This window comes from Salvelinus fontinalis, chromosome 40, assembly GCF_029448725.1.
Source record: "Salvelinus fontinalis isolate EN_2023a chromosome 40, ASM2944872v1, whole genome shotgun sequence".
In the NCBI taxonomy this organism is placed as follows: Eukaryota; Metazoa; Chordata; class Actinopteri; order Salmoniformes; family Salmonidae; genus Salvelinus; species Salvelinus fontinalis.
The window spans coordinates 27,340,067-27,367,776 of NC_074704.1; the positions used below are offsets into that span (position 1 = coordinate 27,340,067).

The following is a 27,710-nucleotide window of genomic DNA, read 5'->3' on the forward strand; positions in this document are numbered from 1 at the left end:
AGACAAATAATTTCATTATTTTATCAAAATAGTTGAATTATTAACCTGCTTTTTTTTGCAATAACCACAGATCTGGCTTTCAAGTTTGTCTTCAGAAATTCGATTTTTGGTTCCAAATGTAACCAGAACCATGTACATCCACTTGTAATGACCACCTTCTGGTAGCAGGCATTGTAGAAAACGAACACGTCTCCTGCACAAGCTCTCAAGCACAAGGTCACGTGCTAATGAGTAGCCAGCTAATCCTCATTTTTCGAGTCTAGACAACTTGGATCTATTTGCTTGCTAACAAGGTAGGCCAGTTGAACTATTAGGAATTGGTGTCTGTGTGCGAGTGGGAAGGTGCACAAGTGCACACAGCACAGAAGAAACGAAGAAGACGAGACCAAAAACACATAACACTCATGAAAACTAACGGAAAATTAAAACCTTGATTCTTGCGATACAAGCATTTGGAACATTGCACTAAAACATACATTTGAATTCATTTTGATACGTCGCCCGGCCCTAGTTGGTAGTCATGCATTAGTCTGACGAAGTTGCCCGATTCAGAACATTCCTCTAACATGCAAGCCAACATGGTGACAGTAATCAAAGCCATTAGAGCCAATATGGTTGTTTAGCATCCAAAGCCACTTAGGCCTCCAATAGGTGTAACCTAAAAGGGAATCAAAGCCACACCCTTGGTGTTCCAAGCACCATCCTCTAACCAACTAAAGTTCTTCTTGGTTCCTATAATAACTGAACAACCAATATGCTGTCATCTTTTTCTACCTTTTGACTTGTCGACCAAAAATGTTCAAAGATAATGTGTTGCTAGTACTCGTCCTTTAAAAGCTAAAAAAAAAAGAAAGAAAAAAAGGAAGAAAAAAAGAAAAGAAAAAAAATTGGTGACAAACTTCCTCCTGCTAATATCAGCACATCCATCATTTCCCTCAGCCAGCTCTGCTCAGTGGGACTTGATCCGACGACTTCCCATCCCAATTCATAAACGACATCAGTGGAGATAGCAGAGTCAAGTGATCCAGGAATGTCAAAAGGAGATCCCCGAGGGCTTTCAATTGAGATGTCACTTTTCGCCTCAATGAGGAGAAGGAATGCAGGGAGAGAAGGCCGGTAATCTTCTTCTTATCTCCCGTTCGAGGCTGGGGCCAGTGAGGTCAGTACCCCGCTTCTGCTCTGGGCCGGAGAAAACACGACACATTCCCCCAGGTTGTTTCGCTTCAGAGGGGCTGCAGTTAACCGTAGCACGGCCAGAGGGGTTATCACAAGCTTGAGTTCAGGGTCAATGACGTGGCAGACTTTGAAATATCTGGTAAGGTGGGCTTAGTTTTTATCTGAAAGATTGAACCAGGCAACAACTTTTTCATGGTGTCCTTTATTTTTAGCCCTTTAAAATGTTTCAGTCACTGAAAGGTCATTAAGCCAAATGACACTTAGAAGAAAAATATAGATCCTTCTCTTAATCTTTCACAAGTATATGGAAGACATCTGGTAGACAGCTGTACGGGTCAAGCACGTATAAAGACTTGGTAAATCGGCCCCTGCAACTAACCGACACCAAGAGGAGAACTTCAGTGCAGTGATAGGTCATTGACAGGACTTTTACTTTTGACATGCAAATCCTCAGAGAATCTGCGGATTCCCAGGGTTATACAAAGGTTACACTAGTGACCTATCATAGGTTGGGGATGTCGGTCTATGGGGATTAGGTGAGAACACCTCTCTGGGAGCCAAACAGAAAAGGCTTTATTTATCTCAACCTTTTGATTGAGTTAAAACTCTGATTGGATGTGGCTGACCCACGTCTGTCAATGTGGTGCATCGAGGGCACTTGCACCTTAACCCCCCCCATAAAATCACCCCATGATTACAATTGGGTGCGGTCTACAAATGGGTCTAACAATGCCATAACCCACCCAGTGTCATTCTGTCATTATCACAATAATAATTCTAATGATAGTGTGTTCCAGAAAAAGGACATTGTCGCCCTATTATTTACCACCATCCACTAAACGACGAAGAATAACTATACTTGAAGACAGATTTGTTACGAAAGCAGTCAGAGCAAACTAATCTTCCTTTACAGCACAAGAAAAGGGTTAAGGAGGATCACATAAGTGAATCAAGCATATAGGGCTCCTCATCCACCCACACAAACGAACCCACAAAGAAAAATAGAAATGCCATGGGATATCCCATCAGTGTAATATGGTGGGAATTGTAGGCCACAAACATAATTTGTACTCTACTGTCGAGGACATTCAGTCGACATCCTCATTAATTCTTAGACAAATGGCTCGAAAGCTGTCTCCTCTGGCAATGACAAATGGAAATACTAAATGGTTCCCATGTCGTTGCTGAAATAACACAAACTGTGGGACTCCCACTTGGAGATGACAGCGCTGAGGGACTAAATGTAACAAGCTACGATTAGTAAATCGAACAAACAAATGTTGCAAAGCACAGAAATGGAGAGCAATGTCCCCAAAGGGCTAATGTACACATTAATACAACAACAAAGTGGCTTGTCATTCACTAATAATTGCAGAACCATTGTCACTGAAACTGTCATCTGAAAAGAAAGTCTTGCTCAATCCTCAAATGCATTAGTAGTGTTAAAGAGGAAAAACACAAGAAACTTGTCAGCACAGCTGCCAAGAACCAATAGAAAACTTCAATGAGACGGTGACCAAATATGACAACGTTTTTTTGCTTTGACCAGTTAAGACAAGCCCCAGATGATTGTCTATGTAGACACCCACACTACTGCTTTGTAGCGCATCGCTACTCAATAGTTACGAAGGCCTCCAAGTGTCGTAACACTCTAAATAAACCGGTCTGTCTTTTGATTGCATACACCTCAATGACAACAACGGTTGTCGCTTTACCAACCTTTTGACGGGTGTTTCTACAATAGCATAAGGCTCCCCTTTCTTTTCATAGACCCATCAAGCTCGATTCGTTGGTTCGTAGTTCCCAGATGGACACCAACCAAGGAAGTGCCTGTCAATTAGAGGTTATTTAGAGCTGAAATTATTTTAAAAATTCACCCGGAGGCAATTTGCTGACATCCTGAAAACAGATTCAACCTTGAGGAAATTAAAGGTGGCCGTCTACTTTAAACACCGTTTGTTTTAAGCAACGTTGCACTTGTCTTTGTTAGTAGCTTGATGTAAAGTTCAAAATGTCTAAGATCCTGAAGTTACTTTCACCGAGCACTCTGGAAACAAAGCGTGTACTTAGCAACTGTATCGGCCCTGGCCTCCTATTACTACTAACTTAAAGATTCGATAACCATCAATTCAGCCAAATGAAAATGTTACGAATAGAAACCCGGGCACAGTCAAAAAAAAAACTTTGCACAAACCAATGAAACAAATACATTTACAAAAAGGCCCAAAGTCCTCATTTATACTTGTCAGCAAGATTGCACACAGCATCCATTTGTCACATCTAATTTGAAACGCATCCAAACCGGTTCAACACCGCCCCAGCAAAAGCATTCAGGCACACTTGATTGGTCCACAGCCATTTTCAAATACTAAAACATGTCGTCAACAGATTCGTTTCTGGGTGAAAATAAAGGTAGGCCATCTATTCGATTGGCGGCGATAAAGCTCTGTCGTCAGCTTTGAAACGGTCTTTAATAGAAACGAACGTGTGTCTGAGGAGAAGTCGAATTGGATCCCAGTGTGGGCTATGGTGTCAGGTGTCGAGGCAGATGGCTGCGTGTTTGGAAAAGGCCTTGCCAGCAGCTTGATCCCCTCCCTTGAGAGCATGAGGTGCTGGGATAGAGAGAATGTCAGATGATAGCGCAGAGGTTCCAAACGGTTACAGAGACTGGGAATGCGGTTACGACGACACACGAGCAGGCTAAATGTTATCCTTCCTTTAAGGGAGTGTAAGAGAACAGCAGTAGCGTTGATTCAAGTCATTCATATTTTTCCCAAGGACCCACCGAGAGCCATAGCTATGAAGAAATGCTGACATATTACACACCGGAAATTATTTTGCATTCTTCGATACTCGAAAAAGTAGAGCTGTGCCGTCTAGGAAGTTCATCCAAAGGTTGCTTCGGGATTTAAATATTTAATTGGCTTTAACTCCTTGCACTTAAGTCAATCCACTTAATTGACCTTAAACCTTGACCTAAGTCAATCACCTGACCAGTTTATGGCACCAGCGCAAACACCGCGCAGGCCCAGTCACCGTATAGTAATTACAGCTAAGAATAGATTAAACACACAAACGAGTCGAGTGAATAAAGCCGTCCATACTGGTAAACCTGTTAAATCCCATTTGTCACCCTGCAAGAGCTATGGCCCCCGTGACTGACTAGCTGGGCTGGCAAAGCAGCGTGCTAAGACCAGGTGATTCACGTTGGAATGTCACCGCGATCAGTAGAGCGGAAGTCAGAGGCCTTTCCCCCGAGCTGGTGTCGCCTCTTTAGGGCTCTCTGCTGCTATCATGGGGAAGGATACGTTTTTTTTCTCCATCGACCTGCAACTAAACTCTCTATGGGGTTTATGGAGGAGTGGCGCATGCCTGGCCACAGTCTCCTTTCACCTGTGGTATGGAGAATTGGGAATTAAGGGAGGTGATTGTGGAGGCAGCTCTTCCCTCCAGCTTCATGGTGAAATCAAATCATTAAAGACCCCCCAGAGTGGCCCAGATGAAGGGAGGTCAACGGAGATTCCAGCAGAGACTTCCGGACTCCATGCAGGGACACCAAGAAAAGGCCTGGCTACCGCTGTCCTTCGCACAGATGGCCCAGGCTAGCTAATCCCAGTCTGCGTCCGTGCATTCCCTTGTTACCAGATACCGGGTCATAAGAGTTGCTGAAGGCCCTTTAAAAAATGTGTTTACCCAGTCCCAAAACCCCTTGTCTGTAACACTATCAGGCAGCCTTTCTACTCATGCACATTGAAATAGGTCTGCAAGCTGGCCTGCGGTCAGGTTACACATGTGGATGATTCAATGTGCAGACTATCGCCAGTGGCCATTTTCCTGTTCTGCGCCACACAGGATTTCTAGTCATGCGACACAAAGTTGCAGACACCTGGTTAGGAATTGAAATATGTGCGGTACACTACTGGGCAGGGTAAGAAAAAAGGTCAAGTGAAGGACAAGAGGAGAACTTGTTTCGTCTACAGCAGTATGGCACTTAGTCCTTCCTCTCTTGACCTTGTTTGGAGGACCACGAAACACGTCAGGAATGATTCTCTCGCACTCCATTATCTATAAATCACGCAAACAATTGCACATGATCATCCCTGCCAAGTAGGATACTGGCGATGAGATCACACTCCAATTATTTAACCTCCCCGGGGGAACCAACGAAGCAGAGGACAAGGAGGTGGGGAATATGGAGATGAGTAGAGAAACCTGACCCGCAAACAACAGATCCAGATAACATTACGCTCCAACGCCCTACAGCAAGAAGTACTCTGAGTTTTCAAACATCAAGAGTGGAAAAGGGGGAAAAGGGAACGCAGATAAGGATTTGTGGATTACTTTCATCTACAGTGAACACCTTGCTGAGGGACGACTTTCCTTGGCCTGCTTCAAGGGGACCTTAATGCAGACAGAAAATACCCTGAATACACTGCATCTATAAACGGGCTTGGCTCGTCTCAGCTGTCCAGCATTCCAGGAACAGGTTTACAAAACAAAAGCCATGCCTTTTAATTAGCTGCCTCCAGTAAAAAAAAAGTTGGAGCCCCATTGAGCCTGCTTGAGTGCTGACAGGTACTTTTGCAAATTCAGATAAAAGGAGCTAATCTGGCTAAACAAATCACCCTTAAGCTTGTCCTCCCAGGCGCTTGGCAATAAAAATGCTATTGATTTTAGCCATATGAGGAGGGTATGCAGGCTAGAATTGGTTGCCAGTTTTGAGCATTTTAGGCATGTTGATGAGTGGAAGGATTTTGGGAGCCAAAGGACCACAGCACTTCCCTTGTTCCCATAGCCATTTTTTTTAGGGATCCTCGTGTGTTTTGGCGACTTTATATTTAGGAAAAAGCTAATCTCGGCTAATGTATTCTTGGCTGCCTCTTGATCTACCAAGGTCTATCCTGGAGAAAACGACTCCCTCTTTTCAAAGTTGAGCATTTCTGTCAGATTCCTTTTCTCGTGGCCCGATAAACCACTTCACAAGTCATTGTGTTTGACGTCTCAAACTCGCAAAGCATCAGCGAGCTATAAGAAGATGCACTTAGCAGGCGTTTCTCCAAAAGTCTGAAATCAAAAGTGCCGCGTTGTAGGCTGATGAAGGCAACAGCTGAACTGTCAAGGTTAACACTGCCACACTGGGTAGAAGAAACAGACTTAGTTTTAACAAAACCCAACCCTTTACACAGGTACCAACTAGTTTAGTTGACAAATTATCCTCATATATGCTTGTGTGTGTGAGACTTATTTTGATAGCATAATAATATCATCATCACTACGCTATCAAAACACAATGTTTAGCAAGAGCCTACATAACTTAGGATAGATTCATTAGAAACTATACAAAATGTATTGTAGAGCAAACTTATCCAATTTGAGAAGGCATACTCAGTGGTGTAGTGGAGGGTATACGCAAGTATACGGCGTATAACCATTTATTTTCAATGGTCATTGTATATACTCACTTCTTAATGCCCAAGATGCATACCATCAGAGACGGAAATATCCATTTGAAATGTAGAAAGTGATCCAAAAATGCAACAGCCATCATGGGTTGCCAATATGACTAGGATAATGCCTTTGGTTGCTAGACAATGAAAGAACACTGGTTGCTAGACAATGAAAGAGCACTGGTTGCTAGACAATGAAAGAGCACTGGTTGCTAGACAATGAAAGAGCACTGGTTGCTAGACAATGAAAGAGCACTGGTTGCTAGACAATGGAAGAGCACTGGTTGCTAGACAATGGAAGAGCACTGGTTGCTAGACAATGGAAGAGCACTGGTTGCTAGACAATGGAAGAGCACTGGTTGCTAGACAATGTAAGAACACTGGTTGCTAGACAATGAAAGAACACTAATTGAACAGGATAATACATTTGAGGAAGGCTTAATAAAATAAATTGCCTCCACATGTCTATGGTGGAATTTTGGCTATAGGCTACTTTGAAGCTAGGTAAGAAATGCCTCATAATATGAAATAAAATGTCCAGGTTTCAAACAATTAAGGAACAGGAACAAAATACAGCAATGCTAATGATAGGCCTATCCGTCCTCAGGTAGATGGAAGGGCTTTCACAAAAACCTTCTCAATAAAAATGTTAACTAGCTACAAAGTAGCCTATGGCTAGCCTGCTAAATAATAACATGATTATTGTTATCAATCCAGTGGCCATTTTTTTTGCAAACTACATCTCCTGTGCAACAGAAACACCACTAACCACAGTGTACCTGAGCCTTTGAATTAAAGGGAAACTGCACCCAAAAATAAAAATGTCTTACATTTTTTCCCAGATCTCAAAAGTTGTCTCCTGATGTGGTTTGTTGTTGTGGACTTAGAAAAACAACAAAATTAGATATTTTATTTAAAAAGGTGTGAGCGAAAACCTGAGAGAAAAAACATGGGGCAAATCTGAAACCTGTGAATTTCTGACTCCGTTGACAGACTCATTTATCTGTTTCAATACCTGGCCTACTATTAGCAAGCCCGAGATGTACTCTTAAGGAGCCTAATAATTTCCTTTACTCCTAAAGATCAAAGGACCTCATGTTATTTTCGGAGGTAGACTGGCTCTGGCTGCCAAAACAGCCAAATGCTCCATCTAAACGGGAATAGATTCTCAATTGCAATACGATTCTAGAAAAATAAACCTCTTTACTTTCCTATTCCAACAAAATAATTCCACAAATGCAAAATACACACTGTTTTAACCAGCTTTATCACAGTTGTCACTGAAAAATACTGTCGGCTACGTTTCTGGCGGCCTTCTTCCGTTGCACACAGGTGTTCGGAGCACGCTAGATAGCACAGCGGTCCCCATGTCGTCCGTATTTTTGCTGTAACATGGAGATATGGCCTTGTGGGAAAACACTAACCCCATAAAAAAGTTGTGTATCAATTAAACATTTCTTGCTGATATGAAATATAAAGTCGTTATACTTCCAAAACGGTACCACAAGCAATGCATGTCAATGTTCAGAACGAGTGTCAGGGCTCTTAACAAAACTCCCCAGTACAGATGACACCTTCATCCAATGACCTTCATCCAATGAGTCACGATCAAGGGCAAACTCTTAAGGCTTCCGCATGCTTCAGTGCGGCTGGCACCTAGCCAAAACGAGTGTGCTCACATCTTCACTTGAACAACAAGAATAAAGCAGCAAAAGTACAGTTTGTCCATCTTGAGGTGCCATAGCCAGTAGCCATTCACTTCCTCAAATAGTCAGAATGAATCTTAGATAACTCAAGGAATCTGTGATTCATTTTGATTTTTTTCGTCGAGGAGATCATAGTCTTCGCAACTTTACATCCAACTCAGTTTTTTTGGTGCAGTATTTCTCAAGTGAAAAAAATCTGAATGAAAACGAGTCGTCTATCGTTGAATGACAACAAACACTTAATTTAAGAATCCCTACTGCTGAACAATGACTGATGAAGGGGTGTAAACTTCGGCTACCGAAATTCGGCTTGTCTCAATTTTTTGTGAACGCACGAAGAAACCCTTGCTGAAGTCCAAAACGAACATAAACATCACAAAATGCTGTCATAATATATACACAAACTGTTTCCAAATATTTCTCCACGGGAAGCATGCAGGCCTTTAAGCCTACTGCATGCTTCTGCTAGGGGACCCAAACGAGGGTGCTTCGCTAGAAAAACAAGAAAAAAGCGGTAATAGTACTGTTTGTCCATCTTAAGACACCATAGCCAGATACACTTCCTCAAATAGCCTGAATTAATCTAAAATAACTGAAGAAATCGGTCATTATTTTCACTTTTTTGTCAAGGAGATCATAGTTGGGCAATTTTACATCTAACTATGATGTTTAGTGCAGTTTTTCTCAAGTACATTTTTTGCTATTAGTCTCTCCTTGAATTACAAACACTTAATTGAACACTCTCTACTGTTGACCAATCACCAATCTTCCTCAACCTATGTCGGCTTGCCTCTAGAAAAAAATCTGTCCACGAACAACCGAAAAAAAACCTTGCCGAAGACCAAAAACGTCACAAAATGTCGTCATAATATATGCAGGAACTGTTCCAGACGGGAAGTATGCGGACGCCTTTAGGTTTTCCTGACTTAAAGACCAATATAGGATGTATCATTTTAGGTGTGTATGTCACTGTTTCTCATAGAATTCTTCACAAAAAAAGTTTGTATAATTTTGGCAAAAGGTTTGTATACCTACTTCACACCACTGTCGTTTTGACCTTTTTCCCGTTGAATCCCAACATAACATGCATTGAGTTTTGCAAACAATCAACATTTGACTCAAAGGAAAGAAGTTGAGCTAGCGCTGTTATTTGTAGAATATCAAGAAGCCTTATCGTATCAATTCTGGCTACAAAATATCAGTCCAGTTTACAGTTTATGAACGGTGTTTTGCTTCTAATGAAAAGTTAATGTAATTTAGGCTAGAGAGCCCGCTGTTGAGGGCGAACTCACAGCACAATAGAATCGCAGACCCTTTTTGTTTTTACCATTCGACACCAGATTTAGCTGGTCAGGCCGACTTTTAAAGTTGCATTCGGTTATGATACCATTTGAACAGCTTTCAAATCAATTCATGCCAACGTGTTATTCTTATAAATGTGGCTACTTTAATCGAATTACTTAAAACAACAAAAAAGATCTTACCTCAGGCGAGATCTAGATAACTCCCATCCCATTTTATCCAAAACGATTAACTTGAAGTCTTAACATCCTAGTTGAAGAATAAACTGTATTTATCAAGGACTTTTTGCAATTGCAACTAGACAAAGCCCCGTCCCTACAATTCATGAACTGTATCAATAGGCCTAGCTGTGTCTGTCTATACAACTAGTTTCTGTTAAGTCGCGCTGGCAACATCGGCAGAAGTCCCGCCTATCCCATGCGGTAATTTGTTTAGGGATAGGCTGACCTACCGTGACGTTATTGCTCGTTTGTTCTCTGAGATGTCAATCATCACTTGTAATTACTGAAACATAGACACAGATAATGCAGAAAGAATGAGTAAAATCATACAGAATACAGTAATGAAAATGTGAGCATAAGTAATAGTAGTGACACATTATCTTTCCTGTACTGCTCGACAATGAATCCACTTTGGTCCACATTGTGTCCACATAAAGTAGCCTATCTAAATGAAGGCTCTTAAATGGTCCATTACTAGCCACAACTGGAAGTTTGCACAGCCATGAATTGGACTACAAGTTGTCTTGCTTTTTGTAACAATAATAAAGTGAATATCTCTGAGCCTGGCCTTCTAAAATGTCTACTCGAAAGGCAATCTTCCTAGATACTTCAAATTCATTGAAAGAGTATGAGAGGTTGAACTTCTTCATGATAACCTGAAATAGGCTTCTCTATTACAACTAATAAACTGACAAACCACTTCAATTCAATATGAACAGACTGCAAATTATCTTTGATTTATTTATTTTTTCTTTACAAAAGTGATTACAATTATAAATGATAGTCTACTGTACAGCAGATTAAAATAGGTATCAATGGCAGTTCTTCCTTTATGTGCCCTGCATGCAATTCATACACAGTTGAAAGAAATTAGACACCAAGTGGCATTAAAGAGACAGAGCAAATACATTTTGATAATCTTGTATGGTATTCCATGGGGTAAGTCTATTCAGTTCAGTGTATTGCACTATTTGTGACCCTGCATCAAGTGTCTGATTGCTTCAATACAGTAATGTGTATTGCTTTATGTTGTATCAGGCAGTCAAGTCATGGTAACAGCCAGTAACCAATGGAAAGAGACACAAAGAAGATTGTAGTGCTTCGGCCCTCCATTGGCCATTGACATCCATCAATTATTGAGTGGAAATCCATCTTTGGTATGGGACGTTTGATACGGGATGTCCTGACTCTGTGGTCTCTAAAGATCCCATGGCACTTTTAAGAGTAGGGGTGTTAACCCCGATGTCCTGGCTAAATTCCCAACCTGGCCCTCATACCATCATGGCCACCTAATCATCCCCAGCTTCCAATTGGCTCATTCATCCCCCCTCCTCTCTCCCATGTACCTATTCCCCAGGTCATTGCTGTAAATGAGAATGTGTTCAACTTACCTGGTAAAATAAGGGTTAAAAAAAATGGGTTGAGGATACCTAGTCAAAATCACAGGTAAGAGTTTAATATGGGGAATTCTAGCTAATTTCCCTTATTGAAGAACAGTACATTCATAACTACTTTGGTCTTGTATGGATGTTTTCAGTCTCCTCTAGTGAGATTCCTGCAGACTGCTTGCAGCTGGTGTAAAGTACTTAAGTATTTTTGGGGGGATATCTGTACTTTACTATTTATATTTTTGACAACTTAAAATTTTTCTTCAATACATTCCTAAAGAAAATAATGTACTTTTTACTCCATACATTTTCCCTGACACCCAAAGTACTTGTTACAGTTTGACAGGGAAATGGTCCAATTCACACACTTATCAAGAGAACATCCCTGGTCATCCCTTCTGCCTCTGATCTGGCAGACTCACTATGTCTCAGGGTTGGATTGTGCCCATGGCTATCCGTCTATTAAAACATTTGTTTTATTATTGTGCCATCTGGTTTGCTTAATATAAGGAATTTGAAATGGTTTATACTTTTACTTTTGATACTTAAGTACATTTTATCAATTCAGTTTACTTTTGATACTTAAGTATATTTAAAACCAAATACCTTTGGACTTTTACTCAAGTAATAGTTTACTGTGTGACTTTGACTTGAGTCATTTTCTATTAAGGTATGACAATTGAGTACTTTCTCCACCACTGCTGCTTGCACACGATAGTCCTCTAATGTCACTGAGACAATGTGAAGTTAAAGTCCATTTTGAGTCAAGGTTGGTTAAGGGGCAGAATAAACTGATCATAGATCTGGGCCCGAATCCCACAAAGCATCTCAGAGTAGGAGTGCTGATCTAGGATCTGTCATATCATCTTATTCATTATGATCTAAAAAAAAATCTAACTAATCCTAGATCAGTACTCCTACTCTGAGACGCTATACGTTTAGGGACACTTTAATCTCTGGCTGGTTGGTCACTGGTCTGTGCTTCAGTGTGGCATGGGCACCACCTGGTGGGAGAAGAAGGAACATGAGAATACATTGAAGATTAAAATTGAGTTGTTCAGGGCAAAACCAGTTTCAGACAATTGTTCACTCAATGTTCAGGCTGTATCAAAAGGTGTTATCTGTGTTAAAACAGACATGCATACACTTCAAGCTTTTCCTAATGCGGTGTCCATGTAGAACTTGATTTAGAATTGAAATGTAAAAGTCTGAAATCTAAATCAATGTTACTTATCTAAATCAATGTTACTTAGGCTACACTTTGCAGTATGAAACCAGTTGGTTTGTGTGTAGAAATATTAATGCAAGAATGTATGTGTATTACACTATTGCAGATGCATTGTGTGTGTGTGTGTGTTTTGAATGCAGATATATACAACTATCAGATGGACACTTTTGTTGATCTTACGTACCTCATATTTTTGGACCACAGTAATTCAAGGCGCTCTTTCCCGGTCTGTGCCATTCCAAATATCCTCCAGCTCCTCTTCCTCCTCCTCAAACTGCCAATGATCAGGATGGATATGATCTGGTTCTCTTTTGGGTGAAGTTTCTTTTTCCAATACCATCATGGGTGCGGAGCTGTCGGAGCACACGCAACAGTTGTCCTCAGAGCACACAATGACTCGCCCAGACCTGCGCACACCCATCCACGTGGAGTCTTCAGACACAGTAGACAAGATCTTGATCTCTACAACTCGAAGTGCGCTTTGGAAAGTGAATTGCCTCTTTGCCGAAGGGAAGTATATGTGGTCATTGAGGTCTTGAATCTTAGTGTGAACACTTAAACAGTTGTGCTTGTGGTTCGGTGGCGGTTCAGTGCGGGCGTGGTCATGCATCATCGAGCTGCTGCAGTGTGGTTCAGAGTCCAAAATGGCCACTGGAACAGAACTCTCAACCTTATCCTCATCGTGGAGACCCACAGTGCTGGAGAAAATGTGCTCATGTCCAGCAGCAAGGGCAGGACTCCTCGTGGCGCATCTTAGGTCGTGATAGGCGTCATCTTTCGCAGGTAGCGAGACACACTGAACCAAAAGAGAAGCAGACTCTGCGCTGACCTTCTGCAAGTCCTGCCTTGCTGTTTCACAGCTCATTTCCTCTTTTGGACTGAGGGCGAACGTATGGCCAATCACTTTGTGAGTCTGACTGAGTGAGTGTGAGTCTGCCAATTTGTATAGATTCAAAGGTGAACCATTTTGACCAGCATAGTCCCCTGTTTTGCAGATACTTTCGTCCCCTGGACTGAGGGTGAAATTCTGCCCAATCACTTTCTGAGTTAGACTGAGTGTATTTGATCCTGGCGGTCTACACGGAATCGAAGGTGAACCATTCGGACTGTCATGTTCCCCATCAGCTTCAAGATGCCTTTCCTTCTCTGGACTGAGGGCGAAAGTCTGTCCAATTACTTTGGACGATACGTGAGTCTGACCGAGTGTGTTTGAGCACGATGGTCTATACAGATTCAAAGGTGGACTGGCATGGTCCCTGTTGGCTTCAGAAGGCACTTTCTCAGTTGTGAGGTCTTTTGCACCCATCTGTGAGATTTTCCCCCAATCCTTGGGCAGGTCAAAGCTCAACATCGACCCAAGAGGGATAACGCCATAGTGGCTCTTGTCTTGCCTAATGGTCATCTCATTGGGTCCATGCAAGAAATGCCCCTGGATGGTAGGAACGGTAGGATTGCTTGACGTGTCTGAAGAGTTTCCATCTATGACACTCACCACAGAATTATTTTTGATATACAGTTGGAGTTCTGTATTTACTGGACTCCCTTGTTTGGCACGGCATTCCTTCTTATCCTCCAGTGGCCAGGTGTAGGCTCTGTGTGCGGCACCGATGGGCACGGTAGTAACCCCCTCCGGCTTGGGCATTCCGACAATGCCAGTCACAGTGTGCCTGTGTGTAATTTTCTTCCTCCTTTTCATCGGTCCCTTCAGGTTTAAGGTAGAGGTGGGACTGGTTCTGGGTAAGGTGGGGAGCAAGACAGTACTGACTTGGGGTACGAAAGTAGCGTTGGTTGAGCTTGTGGAAACGGTGGTTGACAGGTGGCTCCTGTCTGGGATATGAGGCGATGCCACCTCTTCAAAAACAGGACTTCCGTCTGTGACTTGCAGATAGGTGCTCACCTGAAACAGATTAAGATACTTGGATGTGTTAAAATACAAAAAATCTGCCAAATGTGACTTTCATTATCCTTGAAGTTAAATGCTTACGCAACCATGATCAAAGATATCTTAGATTCATGTACGAAGACCCAATTTGATACTCGTAACAAAATTTATGAAATATGTAGTGGATTCTGTAGGAAAATACTGTACGTTATTTTAAGACATTACTTCAGCTGCAAGCCTTCAAAATGGGATCACACATTCTGCAAACGTTATCAAAATCACATGGAGATGAGGTGGTCTCATACCCAGCTGCAGTGGCAATGGCTTGACCATGACTAATCCATTGAGTGTGAGCCAAGTTGATGAAACACCACATCTGGAATGGGGGACCTTACAGAAATCTTACAGCACATTCCTTTACTAATAGCTGCTCTAAGCCATTGGGATCAGCTCTCCCTATCCCAGTCCCAATCTAAAGCTTTTTAAGATCAACACAATAGAAATGTGCCTGAATGTCTTGAGGTTCTACTAGATGTTTTGTGTTATTAGCTGTGGGGATGGGTTTATCGGCCTTGAAATACACCACATGGCCAAAAGTATGTGGACACCTGTTCGTCGAACATCTCATTCTAAAATCATGGGCGTTAAGATGGAGTTGATCCCCACCTTTGCTGCTATAACAGCCTCCACTCTTCTGGGAAGGCTTTTCACTAGAGGTTGGAACATTGCTGCGGGGACTTGCTTCCATTCAGCCATAAGAACATTAGTGAGGTCGCGCACTGATTAGACCTGGCTCGCAGTCGGCATTCCAATTCATCCTAAAGGTGTTCGATGGGGTTGAGTTCAGGACTCTCTGCAGACCAGTCAAGTTCTTCCACACCGATCTCGACAAACCATTTCCATATGGACCTCACTTTGTGCACGGGGGTATTGTCATGCTTAAACTGGAAAGGGCCTCCCCCAAATTGTTGCCACAAAGTTGAAGGCAACCAATCATCTAGAACAGGGGTGGGCAACTCCAATCCTCTGGGGCTTGGTGTCACACTTTGGTGTCACACTTTTTGTACATCCTTAGCAAACACAGCTGATTAATCAAATTGCATTCTAAACTGAAGATCATGATTAGGTGATTATTGGAGTCAGGTGTATTAGCTGGGGCAAAACTGTGACACCAATCAGGCCCCCTAGGACTGGAATTGCCCACCCCTGGTCTAGAGTGTCAGTGTATGCTGTAGGGTTAAGATTTCCCTTCCCTGTAGCTAAGGAGCCTAGGCTGAACCATGGAAAAACAGCCCCAGAACATTATTCCTCCTCCCCCAAACGTTACAGTTGGCACTATGCATTGGGGCAGGTAGCGTTCTCTTGGTATCTGCCAAACCCAGATTTGTTTGTCGGGCTGCCAGATGGTGAAGTGTGTTTGTGTGCGGCTGCTCGGCCATGGAAATCCATTTCATGAAGCTCCCGACAAACAGTTCCAGAGGCAGTTTGGAACTCGGTAGTGAATGTTGCAACCGAGGACAGGCGATTTTTGCGCCCTTCAGCACTCGGCGGTCCGTTCTGTCAGCTTGTGGGGCCTACCACTTCGCGGCTGAGCCGTTGTTACTTCTAGACGTTTCCTCTTACAGTTGACCAGGGCAGCTCTAACAGGGCAGAAATGTTAAAACTGACATGTTTGGAAGATGGCATCCTATGACGGTGCCACATGGAAAGTCACTGAGCTCATTCTACTGCCAATGTTTGTCTACGGACATCGCATGGCTGTGTGCTCAATTTTATACACCTGTCAGCAACAGGTGTGGCTAAAATAGCCGAATCCACTCATTTGAAGGGGTGTCCACATACATTTGGCCATGTAGTGTATTTGTGCCTTTTAGGTAGACTTGACAGTATAACGTCATCGTACACGTTGGATCAACTACCTGCTTACAGACATCTACAGCAACATAAATCAAATCTGACTGTTGTCCAAAACTTTGCATCCTCCATTTAATTTGGTTGATGTTGTCTTGTGGTATGTAGATATGAATATGTGGTGATCTGTACTCACCACTGCCTGCCTTGGCTCCACTGGCCCCTGTTGCAGACTGCCCCCTGGTGGCTGTTGGTCAAAACTGAGGATGAGGTTGATGCTGCTGCCCAGTGGGGTGACAGTAGCACAGGGCTCTTCAAGGATAATGCTGGGCGAGTTTACTGCCACAGCCAAGGGGACGTGTGGTGTGACGTTTACCAGCTTGGCAAAGTTTTCTCCATGGTGAACTATCCCCGATTGGGATTTTTGTGGTCCTTCAAACCGGCTCGCCACCATCAGCCTGTGCTTTGTGGACAGTCTTTCCGAGGACTTGTTGTGTTCTGCCAGAGAGGATAGAGTCTGCAAAGAAAACCAAAGATTTTGTTCAATAACTCCTTTTTTAAAATATTTAAATTATTTTTAGGTTTTGTGCAATAAGCCTTGATCCTTAGAAGCATAATTTGCCAAGATTTGGGCAGGTTGAATATTGTCAGAAAGCACTTGGTCTTCTATACACATCTATACAGTAGCTTCACCACAGCGATGTAGTTCAGTGCATTAAATGTGTCTAATTCTAATAGAGAGCAGTGGTATTGTTCTGAAAGAATTTGTTATAACGAATAAATATCGTATTGACGTGAAAGCAGAGATATCCTTTATTTTTTTACTATTATTATACATTTTTTAGGGGGTAGCAGGGATATCCTACCTGGGGTTGGCCTTGTGAAAATCTGGTTGCGTCTCCCTGAGGGGCATCACTTCTTCTTGAATCCCTTGACCTCTCCCGACCCAGCTGGTCTTTCTGCGCCCTCCAGTACACCAGGATCCATCCCAGCATGCTTTGCAGTTCCTCAGTCCTCTCCTTTATCTGTAGAAACAGTTGCCAGACATTTTCAGTCTCTTCTAATGGTTGGGTCATTGGGGTTTGTGCACCTAGACTAGTTAAATTTTTAAAACACGTGAAAGTACAAAATATTTTAATTGATCACAGTCTTTTCAAAGGCTGTGGTCCACAGGGCAAAATATGTTTGTGACCCCTGTTGTAAAAGAACTCACAATATCTGCCAAGTGATGTCGCTCCTTGATAAGCTTCTGCCCAGCAGCAGCGAGCTTGTCAAACTCGTCAAACTTCTGCTCTATCCTCAGATCTAGCTCAGATGGAACACTCGATTCTGCCAATCTCCACTGCTGGGCTGAAGCCTCTGTAAAAATGCAAGTCTGTGTGTCCTCTGTCCATGAGCTGTAGGGGAGAGAGAGGAGAGAGCTCAGTAGGTCAATTGGTTATTACAATAAGCATTCATGAGCACTAAACATTTACATGTACATTATTCAGGACAAAACAGGCAGAACATTCCAGGTGTACCAAGAACAATAGTTGACATCATACTGTATGTGTAATCCCTTACATCATGGCCAGGTAGGCCCTAAGAAAGTCTTGCAGTTGCCGAAATTGTTGGAGGTTGCATTGGTTCTCTGCCATGCTCCAGCCCAACTCCTGCCAAGCTTGCTGGGTCGCATGGACGTTCTCCCCCAAAGCCCCTGCCATCTCAGGTAGGAGGACCTGTAGTTGCGAAGCCAGTCCCTCCATCTCCTCCACCTCCTCTTTTATGACCTGATAGTCCCTCTGAAAGAAGATCATACTGTATGTTTTATACTGTATGTGGAACAATTACACTTTCGCAGGTGAGATGAATATTCTTGTATCGGAGTTTAAGCCTGACAGAGGCTCAAAACCAATCCAATTTAGCGAGTTCTGAACTAATAATGCCTGTCATGATCTTATGATAGATAATGGACATGGGGTTGCATTCTGCTATGAAAACAAAATCTATATTTTTTTCTGGTCTTTCAATCTACAGAGGGATACCATGGCTAGTATGATTGAACTCCTCATGTATCATGACTGGATGGCCAAGATTACACTATTGACAGCTTATGCTGGATCGTTTGAGACAACTTTCCCTTTATTAATGATGTTCGAAATTTTAACACAGGTGTAAAGTCTATGAATCTGAGATGATATCTGACAATTCTAGAGTTTTTTTTATACAATGCTATGGAGCGTTAAAGCAAGCTGAAGCATACACAATATCTCTGAAGACACTGGACCATACAGTGCATTCAGAAAGTATTCAGACCCCTTGACTTTTTCCACATTTTGTTACGTTACAGCCCTATTCAAAATGTATTAAAAAAAACATTGAAGTATAACATTTACATAAGTATTCATACCCTTTCCACAGTACTTTGTTGAGGCACCTTTGGCAGCAATTACAGCCTGGAGTCTTCTTGGGTATGATGCCTCAAGCTTGGCACTCCTGTATTTGTGGAGTTTCTCTCATTCTTCTCTGCAGATCCTCTCAAGCTCTGTCAGGTTGGATGGGGAGCGTCGCTGCACACTGTTTTCAAGTCTCTCCAGAGATGTTTGATCAGGTTCAAGTCCGGTCTCTGGCTGGGCCACTCAGGGACATTTAGAGACTTGTCCCGAAGCCACTCCTACGCTGTCTGGCTGTGTGCTTAAGGTCGTTGTCCTGTTGGAAGGTGAACCTTCACCCAGTCTAAGGTCCTGAGTGCTCTGGAGCAGGTTTTAATCAAGAATCTCTCTCCATTCATCTTTGCCTCGATCCTGACTAGTCTCCCAGTCCCTGCTGCTGAAAAACATCCCCACAGCATGATGCTGCCATCACCATGCTTCACCTTAGGGATGGTGTCAGGTTTCCTCCAGACATGACGCTTGGCATTCAGACCAAAGATTTCAATCTTGCTTTCATCAGACCAGAGAATCTTGTTTCTCATTGTCTGAGTCCTTTAGGTGCCTTTTGGCAAACTCCAAGCGGGGTGTCATGTGCCTTTTACTGAGGACTGGCTTCCGTCTGGCCACTCTACCATAAAGGCCTGATTGGTAGAGTGCTGTAGAGATGGTTGTCCTCGTGGAAGATTCTCCCATCTCCACAGAGAAACTTTGGAGCTCTGTCAGAGTGACCATTGGTTCTTGGTCACCTCCCTGACCAAGGACCTTCTCCCCCGATTGCTCAGTTTGGCTGGGCGGCCAGCTCTAGGAAGTGTTTATTTATTTAATGTATTTATTTTATTTAACCTTTATTTAACCAGGTAGGCAAATTGAGAACACGTTCTCATTTACAATTGCGACCTGGCCAAGATAAAGCAAAGCAGTTCGACACATACAACAACACATAGTTACACATGGAGTAAAAACAAACATATAGTCAATAATACAGTGAAAAAAAATATTTAAAAAAAAATAATAATAAGTCTATATACAATGTGAGCAAGTGAGGTGAGATAAGGGAGGTGAAGGCAAACAGATATATGTATAAATAAATAAAAATATAAAAAGGCCATGGAGGCGAAGTGAGTACAACACAGCAAGTAAAATAAAAACTAAAAAAAACACTGGAATGGTTGGTTTGCATTGGAAGAAAGTGCAAAGTAGAGACAGAAATAATGGGGTGCAAAGGAGCAAAATAAATTAATAAATAAATACAGTAGGTAAAGAGGTAGTTGTTTGGGCTAAATTGTAGATGGGTTATGTACAGGTGCAGTAATCTATGAGCTGCTCTGACAGCTGGTGCTTAAAGCTAGTGAGGGAGATAGGTGTTTCCAGTTTCAGAGATTTTTGTAGTTCGTTCCAGTCATTGGCAGCAGAGAACTGGAAGGAGAGGCGTCCAAAGGAAGAATTGGTTTTGGGGGTGACTAGAGAGATATACCTGCTGGAGCGCGTGCTACGGGTAGGTGCTGCTATGGTGACCAGCGAGCTGAGATAAGGGGGGACTTTACCTAGCAGGGTCTTGTAGATGACCTGGAACCAGTGGGTTTGGCGACGAGTATGAAGCGAGGGCCAGCCAACGAGAGTGTACAGGTCGCAGTGGTGGGTAGTATATGGGGCTTTGGTGACAAAACGGATGGCACTGTGATAGACTGCATCCAATTTATTGAGTAGGGTTTTGGAGGCTATTTTGTAAATGACATCACCGAAGTCGAGGATTGGTAGGATGGTCAGTTTTACAAGGGTATGTTTGGCAGCATGAGTAAAGGATGCTTTGTTGCGGAATAGGAAGCCAATTCTAGATTTGACTTTGGATTGGAGATGTTTGATGTGGGTCTGGAAGGAGAGTTTACAGTCTAACCAGACACCTAGGTATTTGTAGTTGTCCACATATTCTAAGTCAGAGCCGTCCAAAGTAGTGATGTTGGACAGGCGGGCAGGAGCAGGCAGCGATCGGTTGAAGAGCATGCATTTGGTTTTACTTGTATTTAAGAGCAGTTGGAGGCCACGGAAGGAGAGTTGTATGGCATTGAAGCTCGCCTGGAGGGTTGTTAACACAGTGTCAAAAGAAGGGCCAGAAGTATACAGAATAGTGTCGTCTGCGTAGAGGTGGATCAGAGAATCACCAGCAGCAAGAGCGACATCATTGATGTAAACAGAGAAGAGAGTCGGTCCAAGAATTGAACCCTGTGGCACCCCCATAGAGACTGCCAGAGGCCCGGACAACAGACCCTCCGATTTGACACACTGAACTCTATCAGAGAAGTAGTTGGTGAACCAGGCGAGGCAATCATTAGAGAAACCAAGGCTGTCGAGTCTGCCAATGAGGATGTGGTGATTGACAGAGTCAAAAGCCTTGGCCAGGTCAAGGAATACGGCTGCACAGTATTGTTTCCTATCGATGGCGGTTACGATATCGTTTATGACCTTGAGCGTGGCTGAGGTGCACCCATGACCAGCTCTGAAACCAGTGTCTTGGTGGTTCCAAACTTCTTCCATTTTATAATGATGGAGGCCGGCCTCCCGAGTGGCGCGGCAGTCTAATGCACTGCATTGCAGTGCTTGAGACGTCACTACAGACCTGGGTTCGATCCCAGGCTGTGTCACAGCCGGCCATGACCGGGAAGCAGTGCAGCTTGGCAGGGTTGTGTTTCGGAGGACGCATGGCTCTCGACCTTTGCCTCTCAATGGGACAAGACTAACTATCAATTGGATATCACAAATAAAATAAAAAATAAACAAATAGAATGATGGAGGCCACTATGTTCTTGGGGAACTTTAGGTTTTTAATCAACAAGTCATTGTCAGCTCGAGCTATCAAGCAAAACCCATTGCTTGACTATACTCCCAGACTAACGGCAGGAAGCTAGAGTGGAAACCATCCCTTTTCAGAAACACAGCATTAATAGAACAGAAATGTCTTCCAATTAGTCAAGTATATAATCGTTAACTATTAATATCAAACCAATCAGGTAAATACATAATTCTTCTATCACAGTACCCTTCCCAAGATCTGTGTCTCGACACAATACTGTCTCGGAGCTCTAAGGACAATTCCTTCGACCTGACGGCTTGATTTTTGCTCTGACATGCACTGTCAACTGTGGGACCTTATATAGACAGGTGTGTGCCTTTCCAAATCATGTTCAATCAATTGAATTGACTACAGGTGGACTCCAATCAAAACAATAGTTTTCAGCTGTGCTAACATAATTGCAAAAGGGTTTTCTAATGATCAATTAGCCTTTTAAAATAATAAACTTGGATGAGCTAACACAATGTGTCATTGGAACACAGGAGTGATGGTTGCTGATAATGGGCCTCTGTACGCCTATGTAGATATTCCATTAAAAATCAGCCGTTTCCAGCTACAATAGTCATTTACAACATTAACAATGTTACACTGTATTTCTGATCAATTTTATGTTATTTTAATGGTCAAAAAATTAGCAAGGACATTTCTAAGTGACCCTAAACTTTTGAGGTCACCTTCGTCGTTGTAAGGATGGTCGGACCAAGATGCAACGTGGGGTAGGTTAATCATTTTTATTAATGATAACCAGCAACAAAACAAGAAAGAGCAACCAACGAAACGTACAGCCTTGTAGGGCTCAAAAGCAACAATACAAAAACAAGATCCCACAAACAACAGGTGGGAAAAGGCTTCCTAAATATGATCCCCAATCAAAGACAACGATAGACAGCTGCCTCTGATTGGGAACCATACCAGGCCAACATAGAAATGCAAAACTAGAGTACCCACCCTAGTCACACCCTGACCTAACCAAAATAGAGAATAAAAAGGATCTCTAAGGTCAGGGCGTGACATTTGAACAGTAGTGTGTGTATATATGAATATATATATACAATACCAGTCAAAAGTTTGGACACCTACTCATGTAAGGGTTTTTCTTTATTTTTTACTATTTCTACATTTTAGAATAATAGCGAAGACATCAAAACTATGAAATAACACATGGAATCATATAGTTACCAAAAAAGTGTTAAACAAATCAAAATATATTTTATATTTGAGATTCTTCAAAGTAGCCACCCTTTGCCTTTGACAGATTTGCACACTCTTGGCATTCTCTCAACCAGCTTTGAGGTAGTCACCTGGAATTCATTTCAATTAACAGGTGTGCCTTGTTAATTTGTGGAATTTATTTCCTTCTTAATGTGTTTGAGCAAATCAGTTGTGTTGTGAGAAGGTAGGGGTGGTATACAGAAGATAGCCCCATTTTGTAAAAGACCAAGTCCATATTATGGCAAGAACAGCTCAAATAAGCAAAGAGAAACAACACTCCATTACTTTAAGACATTAAGGTCAGTCAATACGGAAAATGCCAAGAACTTTGAAAGTTTCTTCAAGTGCATTCGCAAAAACCATCCAACGCTATGATGAAACTTGCTCTCATGAGGACCACCACAGGAATGGAAGACCCAGAGTTACCTCTGCTGCAGAGGATAAGCTCATTAGCCTCAGAAATTGCAGCCCAAATAAATGCTTCAGAGTTCAAGTAAAAGACACATCTCAACATCAACTGTTCAGAGGAGACTGCGTGAATCAGGCCTTCATGGTCGAATTGCTGCAAAGAAACTACTACTGACGGACACCAATAATAAGAAGAGACTTGCTTGGGCCAAGAAACATGAGCAATGGACCAGTGGAAATCTGTCCTTTGGTCTGATGAGTACAAATTTCAAAATTTTTGGTTCCAACCACATTGATGAGATGCAGAGTATGTGAACGGATTATCTCCGCATGTGTAGTTCCCATTGTGAAGCATGGAGGAGGAGGTGTGATGGTGTGGGAGTACTTTGCTGGTGACACTGTCTGTGATTTATTTAGAATTCAATGCACATTTAACCAGCATGGCTACCACAGCATTCTGCAGTGATACGCCATCCCATCTGGTTTGCGCTTAGTAGGACTATCATTTGTTTTTCAACAGGACAAACCAACACACCTCCAGGCTGGGTAAGAGCTATTTTACCAAGAAGGAGAGTGATGGCGTGCTGCATCAGATGACCTGGCCTCCACAATCACCCGACCTCAACCCAATTGTGATGGTTTGGGATGAGTTGGACCAAGAGAATGCCAAGAGTGTGCAAAGCTGTCATCAAGGCAAAGGCTGGCTACTTATATTCTTCAAAAATATAAAATATATTTTAATTTGTTTAATACTTTTTTGGTTACTACATGATAGTAAAAACAAAGAAAAAACCTTGAATGAGTAAGTGTGTCCAAACTTTTGACTGGTAGCCTATCAGATGATAGATCCTGGGAATCAAACCCACTATCCTGACGTTGCAAGCACCATGCTCTACCAACTGAGCTACAGAGGACCACATCCAAATAAAAAACTGTTAAGTCAACTCCTGCCTGACTCATACGTTCTTGGATGTCTTGACTTTGATAGAGGGAATGTCCTCTTTTTAACACACATACATACACTGTATATACCTCTAGCTCATCCTGTTGCTCCTGCAGTCCCTCGAGTTCAGAACTATAGGGCTCACATCTGACCGCCATGTCTGTCTCAGTGTCCAGAATGTTCATGCTGAACTCTGCACACCTGGACAAGAGCTGGTTGATGCGCAGCTTCAGTGTTGATTGCTAGTAGAGGAGAGGAGAGGAAAGGAGAGAAGAGAGGAGAGGGGGCATCACAGATTTTATTTTAGTCAATAGGTAAAAAATGACTTTGTGCTTGTAGAGTTTCACAAATTGAACAATAGTAACAGAAACAGCCTAACTTTACTAGCATTGACTGGTTACACTATTTACACTACAAGCACAGTGTGCAAATCTGTGGCGTTTTTTTTATGTTAAAAGCAACAGAAAATAATAATATAATATATGCCATTTAGCAGACACTTTCATCCAAAGGGACTTACAGTCATGCATGCATATTTTACTTACGGGGGTTCCTGGGAATGCTCTACCAACTGAGCTACAGAGGACCACATCCAAATAGAAAACTGGTACGTCAACTCCTACCTGACTCATACGTTCTTGGGTGTCTTGACTTTGATAGAGGGAATGTCCTCTTTTCTCCACTGCTTCACCAAGACCCTCCAGGACCTCCACCAATTCCTCCATAGGGTGGTCCATGCACCCCTGGTCATCCATTTGTCCAGTAAGGGTCTGCCATGATACTCAAATAAATGATTCAGTATTTTGGTAGATTGTGGTTGTATTCATCTAATTTAAGTTATCTGATGATAGAATTGGAGTGGGATTAGCTTTGCCTGCAAGGCCAGTGACCATGTCTTGTTGAGGTCTAATGGGAGTTTTAGTGGGAGTGTATGTATCTAGAGAAAAAACAGACCCCACCTTCCTTTTACAGAGGTTTGAGGAAACCGAGTTTCAAGAAGGACATTAATAAAGTGGTATTTGGAAAACCACGTAAACAGATAAAGCTGAAACCTTACCTGTTCCTCTACCTCACAACGATCAAAGTTTTCATCGTGGTCAAGACACCTCAGCAGCTCTGTCAGCATTCCTCTGTCGTTTTCCTCCAATGTCTCAGAGAGATCCTCGACATCTGGGACGCTCCAGAATTCCACGTTGTCCGTGGTTGCCCTGTATTCTGACATGCGTCCTTCGAGCCGATCCTTGTCTGTCTCATGGTTGTCATCCCTCTACAAAGGATAGCATGGATTTGTCTTCAATGCTGCATAAATTGCCCTCTGGGGACCAAAGAGGGTCTCAGAATAGGAGTGCTGATCTAGGATCAGGTCCCCCTATCCATATAATCTTATTAATATGATGTAAAATACATAACTGATCCTACATCAGCACTCCGACTTTGAGACACTATGAATACAGGCCCAGATCAGTACATAGACACCAATAATCAATACCTCCAAGTTGAGCCTCTCAGAGCTGTTTGCATCAATCATGCTTCTATGATGTCTTCTCCTCAGAACTTCCCATAGCGTCTCCACTTGGCCAAGGAGGTCCTCCATCTTCACACCACCTTTGTGCTGGCCTTGGGTTGACCCTGGCTTTTCCTGTCCCAAAGCATGGAACATGAATCTTTGCTCTAGTCTATTATGTCATTTTGTAGGATAAAATAAAATATTTTCCATTTTAACAGTCACATTTATACATTTCTGAATTGTAAATTCTATTAGTCAATAGGAAAATCCCGATAATGAAAGTAATGTTCAATTTAAACCCTTTGCCAGAATGAATGACCCCAACTCTGATATCACCTGCAAATCTCATCATACATATACTGAACAAAAATATAAACGAAACAGTCAAAGGTTTCACTAAGTTACAGTTCATATAAGGAAGTAATTCAATTGAAATAAATGAATAGGCCCTAATCTATGGATTTCACATGACTGGAAATACAGATATGGATCTGTTGGTCATAGATACCTTATCAGAAGGATCAGAAAACCAGTCAGTATCTGGTGTGACCATTTGCCTCATGCAGCGCAACACATCTCCCTCACATAGAGCTGATCAGGCTGTTGATTGTGACCTGTGGAATGCTGTCCCACTCCTCTTCAATGGCTGTGCAAAGTTGCTGGATATTGGCGGGAACTAGAACACGCTGTCGTATTCCCAAACATTTAATCGGTGACATGTCTGGTGAGTATGCAGGCCATCGAAGAACTGGGACATTTGCATCTTCCAATAATTGTGAACAGACCCCTGCGACACAGGGCCGTGCATTTTAATGCTGAAACATGAGGTTATGGCGGCGGATGAATGGCACGACAATGGGCCTCAGGATCGCGTCATGGCATTCAAATTGCCATCGGTAAAATGCAATTTTGTTTGTTGTCTGTAGCTTATGCCTGTTGACATTAGCGTAACAGCATAACCCCACTGAGACCACGGGGCACTCTGTTCACAACGTTGACATCGGCAAACTGCTCACCCACACAACGCCATACACGCTATTTGCCATCTGCCCAGTACAGTTGAAACCGGGATTCATCCGTGAAGAGCACACTTCTCCAGTATGCCAGTGGCCATGGAAGGTGAGCAGTTGCCCACTGAAGTCAGTTACAACACCGAACTGCAATCAGGTTAAGACCCTGGTGAGCATGACGAGCACTCGGATGAGCTTCCCTGAGACGGTTTCTGACAGTTTGTGCAGAATTTCTTTCAGTTGTACAAACCCACAGTCCCGCAGGTGAAGAAGTCGGATGTGGATGTCATGGGTTGGCGTGGTTATACGTGGTCTGCGGTTGTGTTGCCGGTTGGACGTACTGCCAAATTCTCTAAACTACGTTGGAGACAGCTTATGGTAGAGAAATGGACATTCAATTCTCTGGCAACAGCTCTGGTGGACACTCCCGCAGTCAGCATACCAATTGCACTCTCCCTCAAAACTTGAAACATCTGTGGCAGTGTTGTGTGGCAAAACTGCACATTATAGAGTGGCCTTTTATTGTCCCCAGAACAATGTGAACCTATGTAATAATCAGTGGCAACCCGTCATTCACGGCAGGTGGGGCAGAGCCCCACATTTGCAAAAAAATATAAATAAATGTATATATATATTTTTTTTTTTGGGGGGGGGGGGCTTGCCTGTTTGCATGTTCTTTTGGTAGGCTCAAGGTCATTAGCCACAGAAATGACATCAAATCACGTTCTATGTCCAGTAGCTTTGATTGGACTGATCATGTTAACATCTTACTTTCATAATTTTAGCTAGCAGTCATCATCATGATTCGTGAATCAAGTCTACTGGCAAATCTTTTTTAATCCTTGTCATATGAAGAGATATAATAAAGAGAAAATATAGATTAAACGTATCGGTGCTCATCGGCCATTGGACATAAACATTACACAACAATTTGGATATAGCAAATTCAACAATGAGTTGTTTGGAAGGAATCGGTGACGGTGGCTAATCGCAAGGATTGCAGCTGGGAAGTCAGACCGGGAAAATACGTTTTGAACAGTCATCCAACTCGGAATTGTAAAAAAAAAAATATTGATGACATAATTTGGGACCAAAGAGGGTCACAACAAAGTGATTCCAAAAATGTCTTATATGCTGCTGCATAATTTATGTAATATGCCAGGGTGATAT

At 42.5% G+C, this 27,710-nt stretch overlaps 2 protein-coding genes across 6 annotated transcripts in view; both read right to left on the bottom strand.

Annotated features, from left to right (window-relative positions):
* LOC129839736 (signal-induced proliferation-associated 1-like protein 2) overlaps positions 1-10,026 on the bottom strand; it is a 105,262-nt gene extending 95,236 nt beyond the window's left edge. For both annotated transcript variants that reach the window (XM_055907339.1, XM_055907338.1), the window contains exon 1: positions 9,814-10,026. The gene's annotated coding sequence lies outside the window, so the exon portion shown is untranslated. The remainder of the gene's footprint in view (positions 1-9,813) is intronic.
* A 553-nt stretch (positions 10,027-10,579) lies between these two features.
* Positions 10,580-27,710, bottom strand: part of LOC129839147 (uncharacterized) — a 34,866-nt gene continuing 17,735 nt past the window's right edge. For all 4 annotated transcript variants that reach the window (XM_055906426.1, XM_055906425.1, XM_055906427.1 and 1 more), the window contains 10 exons: positions 25,513-25,662; positions 25,081-25,290; positions 24,647-24,793; positions 24,113-24,265; positions 17,765-17,982; positions 17,415-17,598; positions 17,068-17,226; positions 16,398-16,718; positions 12,653-14,365; positions 10,580-12,244 (listed from right to left, as the gene is read on the bottom strand). In XM_055906426.1, the coding sequence (XP_055762401.1) occupies positions 12,677-14,365; positions 16,398-16,718; positions 17,068-17,226; positions 17,415-17,598; positions 17,765-17,982; positions 24,113-24,265; positions 24,647-24,793; positions 25,081-25,290; positions 25,513-25,662 (3,231 nt within the window). In that variant the 3' untranslated portion in view covers positions 10,580-12,244; positions 12,653-12,676. The remainder of the gene's footprint in view (positions 12,245-12,652; positions 14,366-16,397; positions 16,719-17,067; positions 17,227-17,414; positions 17,599-17,764; positions 17,983-24,112; positions 24,266-24,646; positions 24,794-25,080; positions 25,291-25,512; positions 25,663-27,710) is intronic.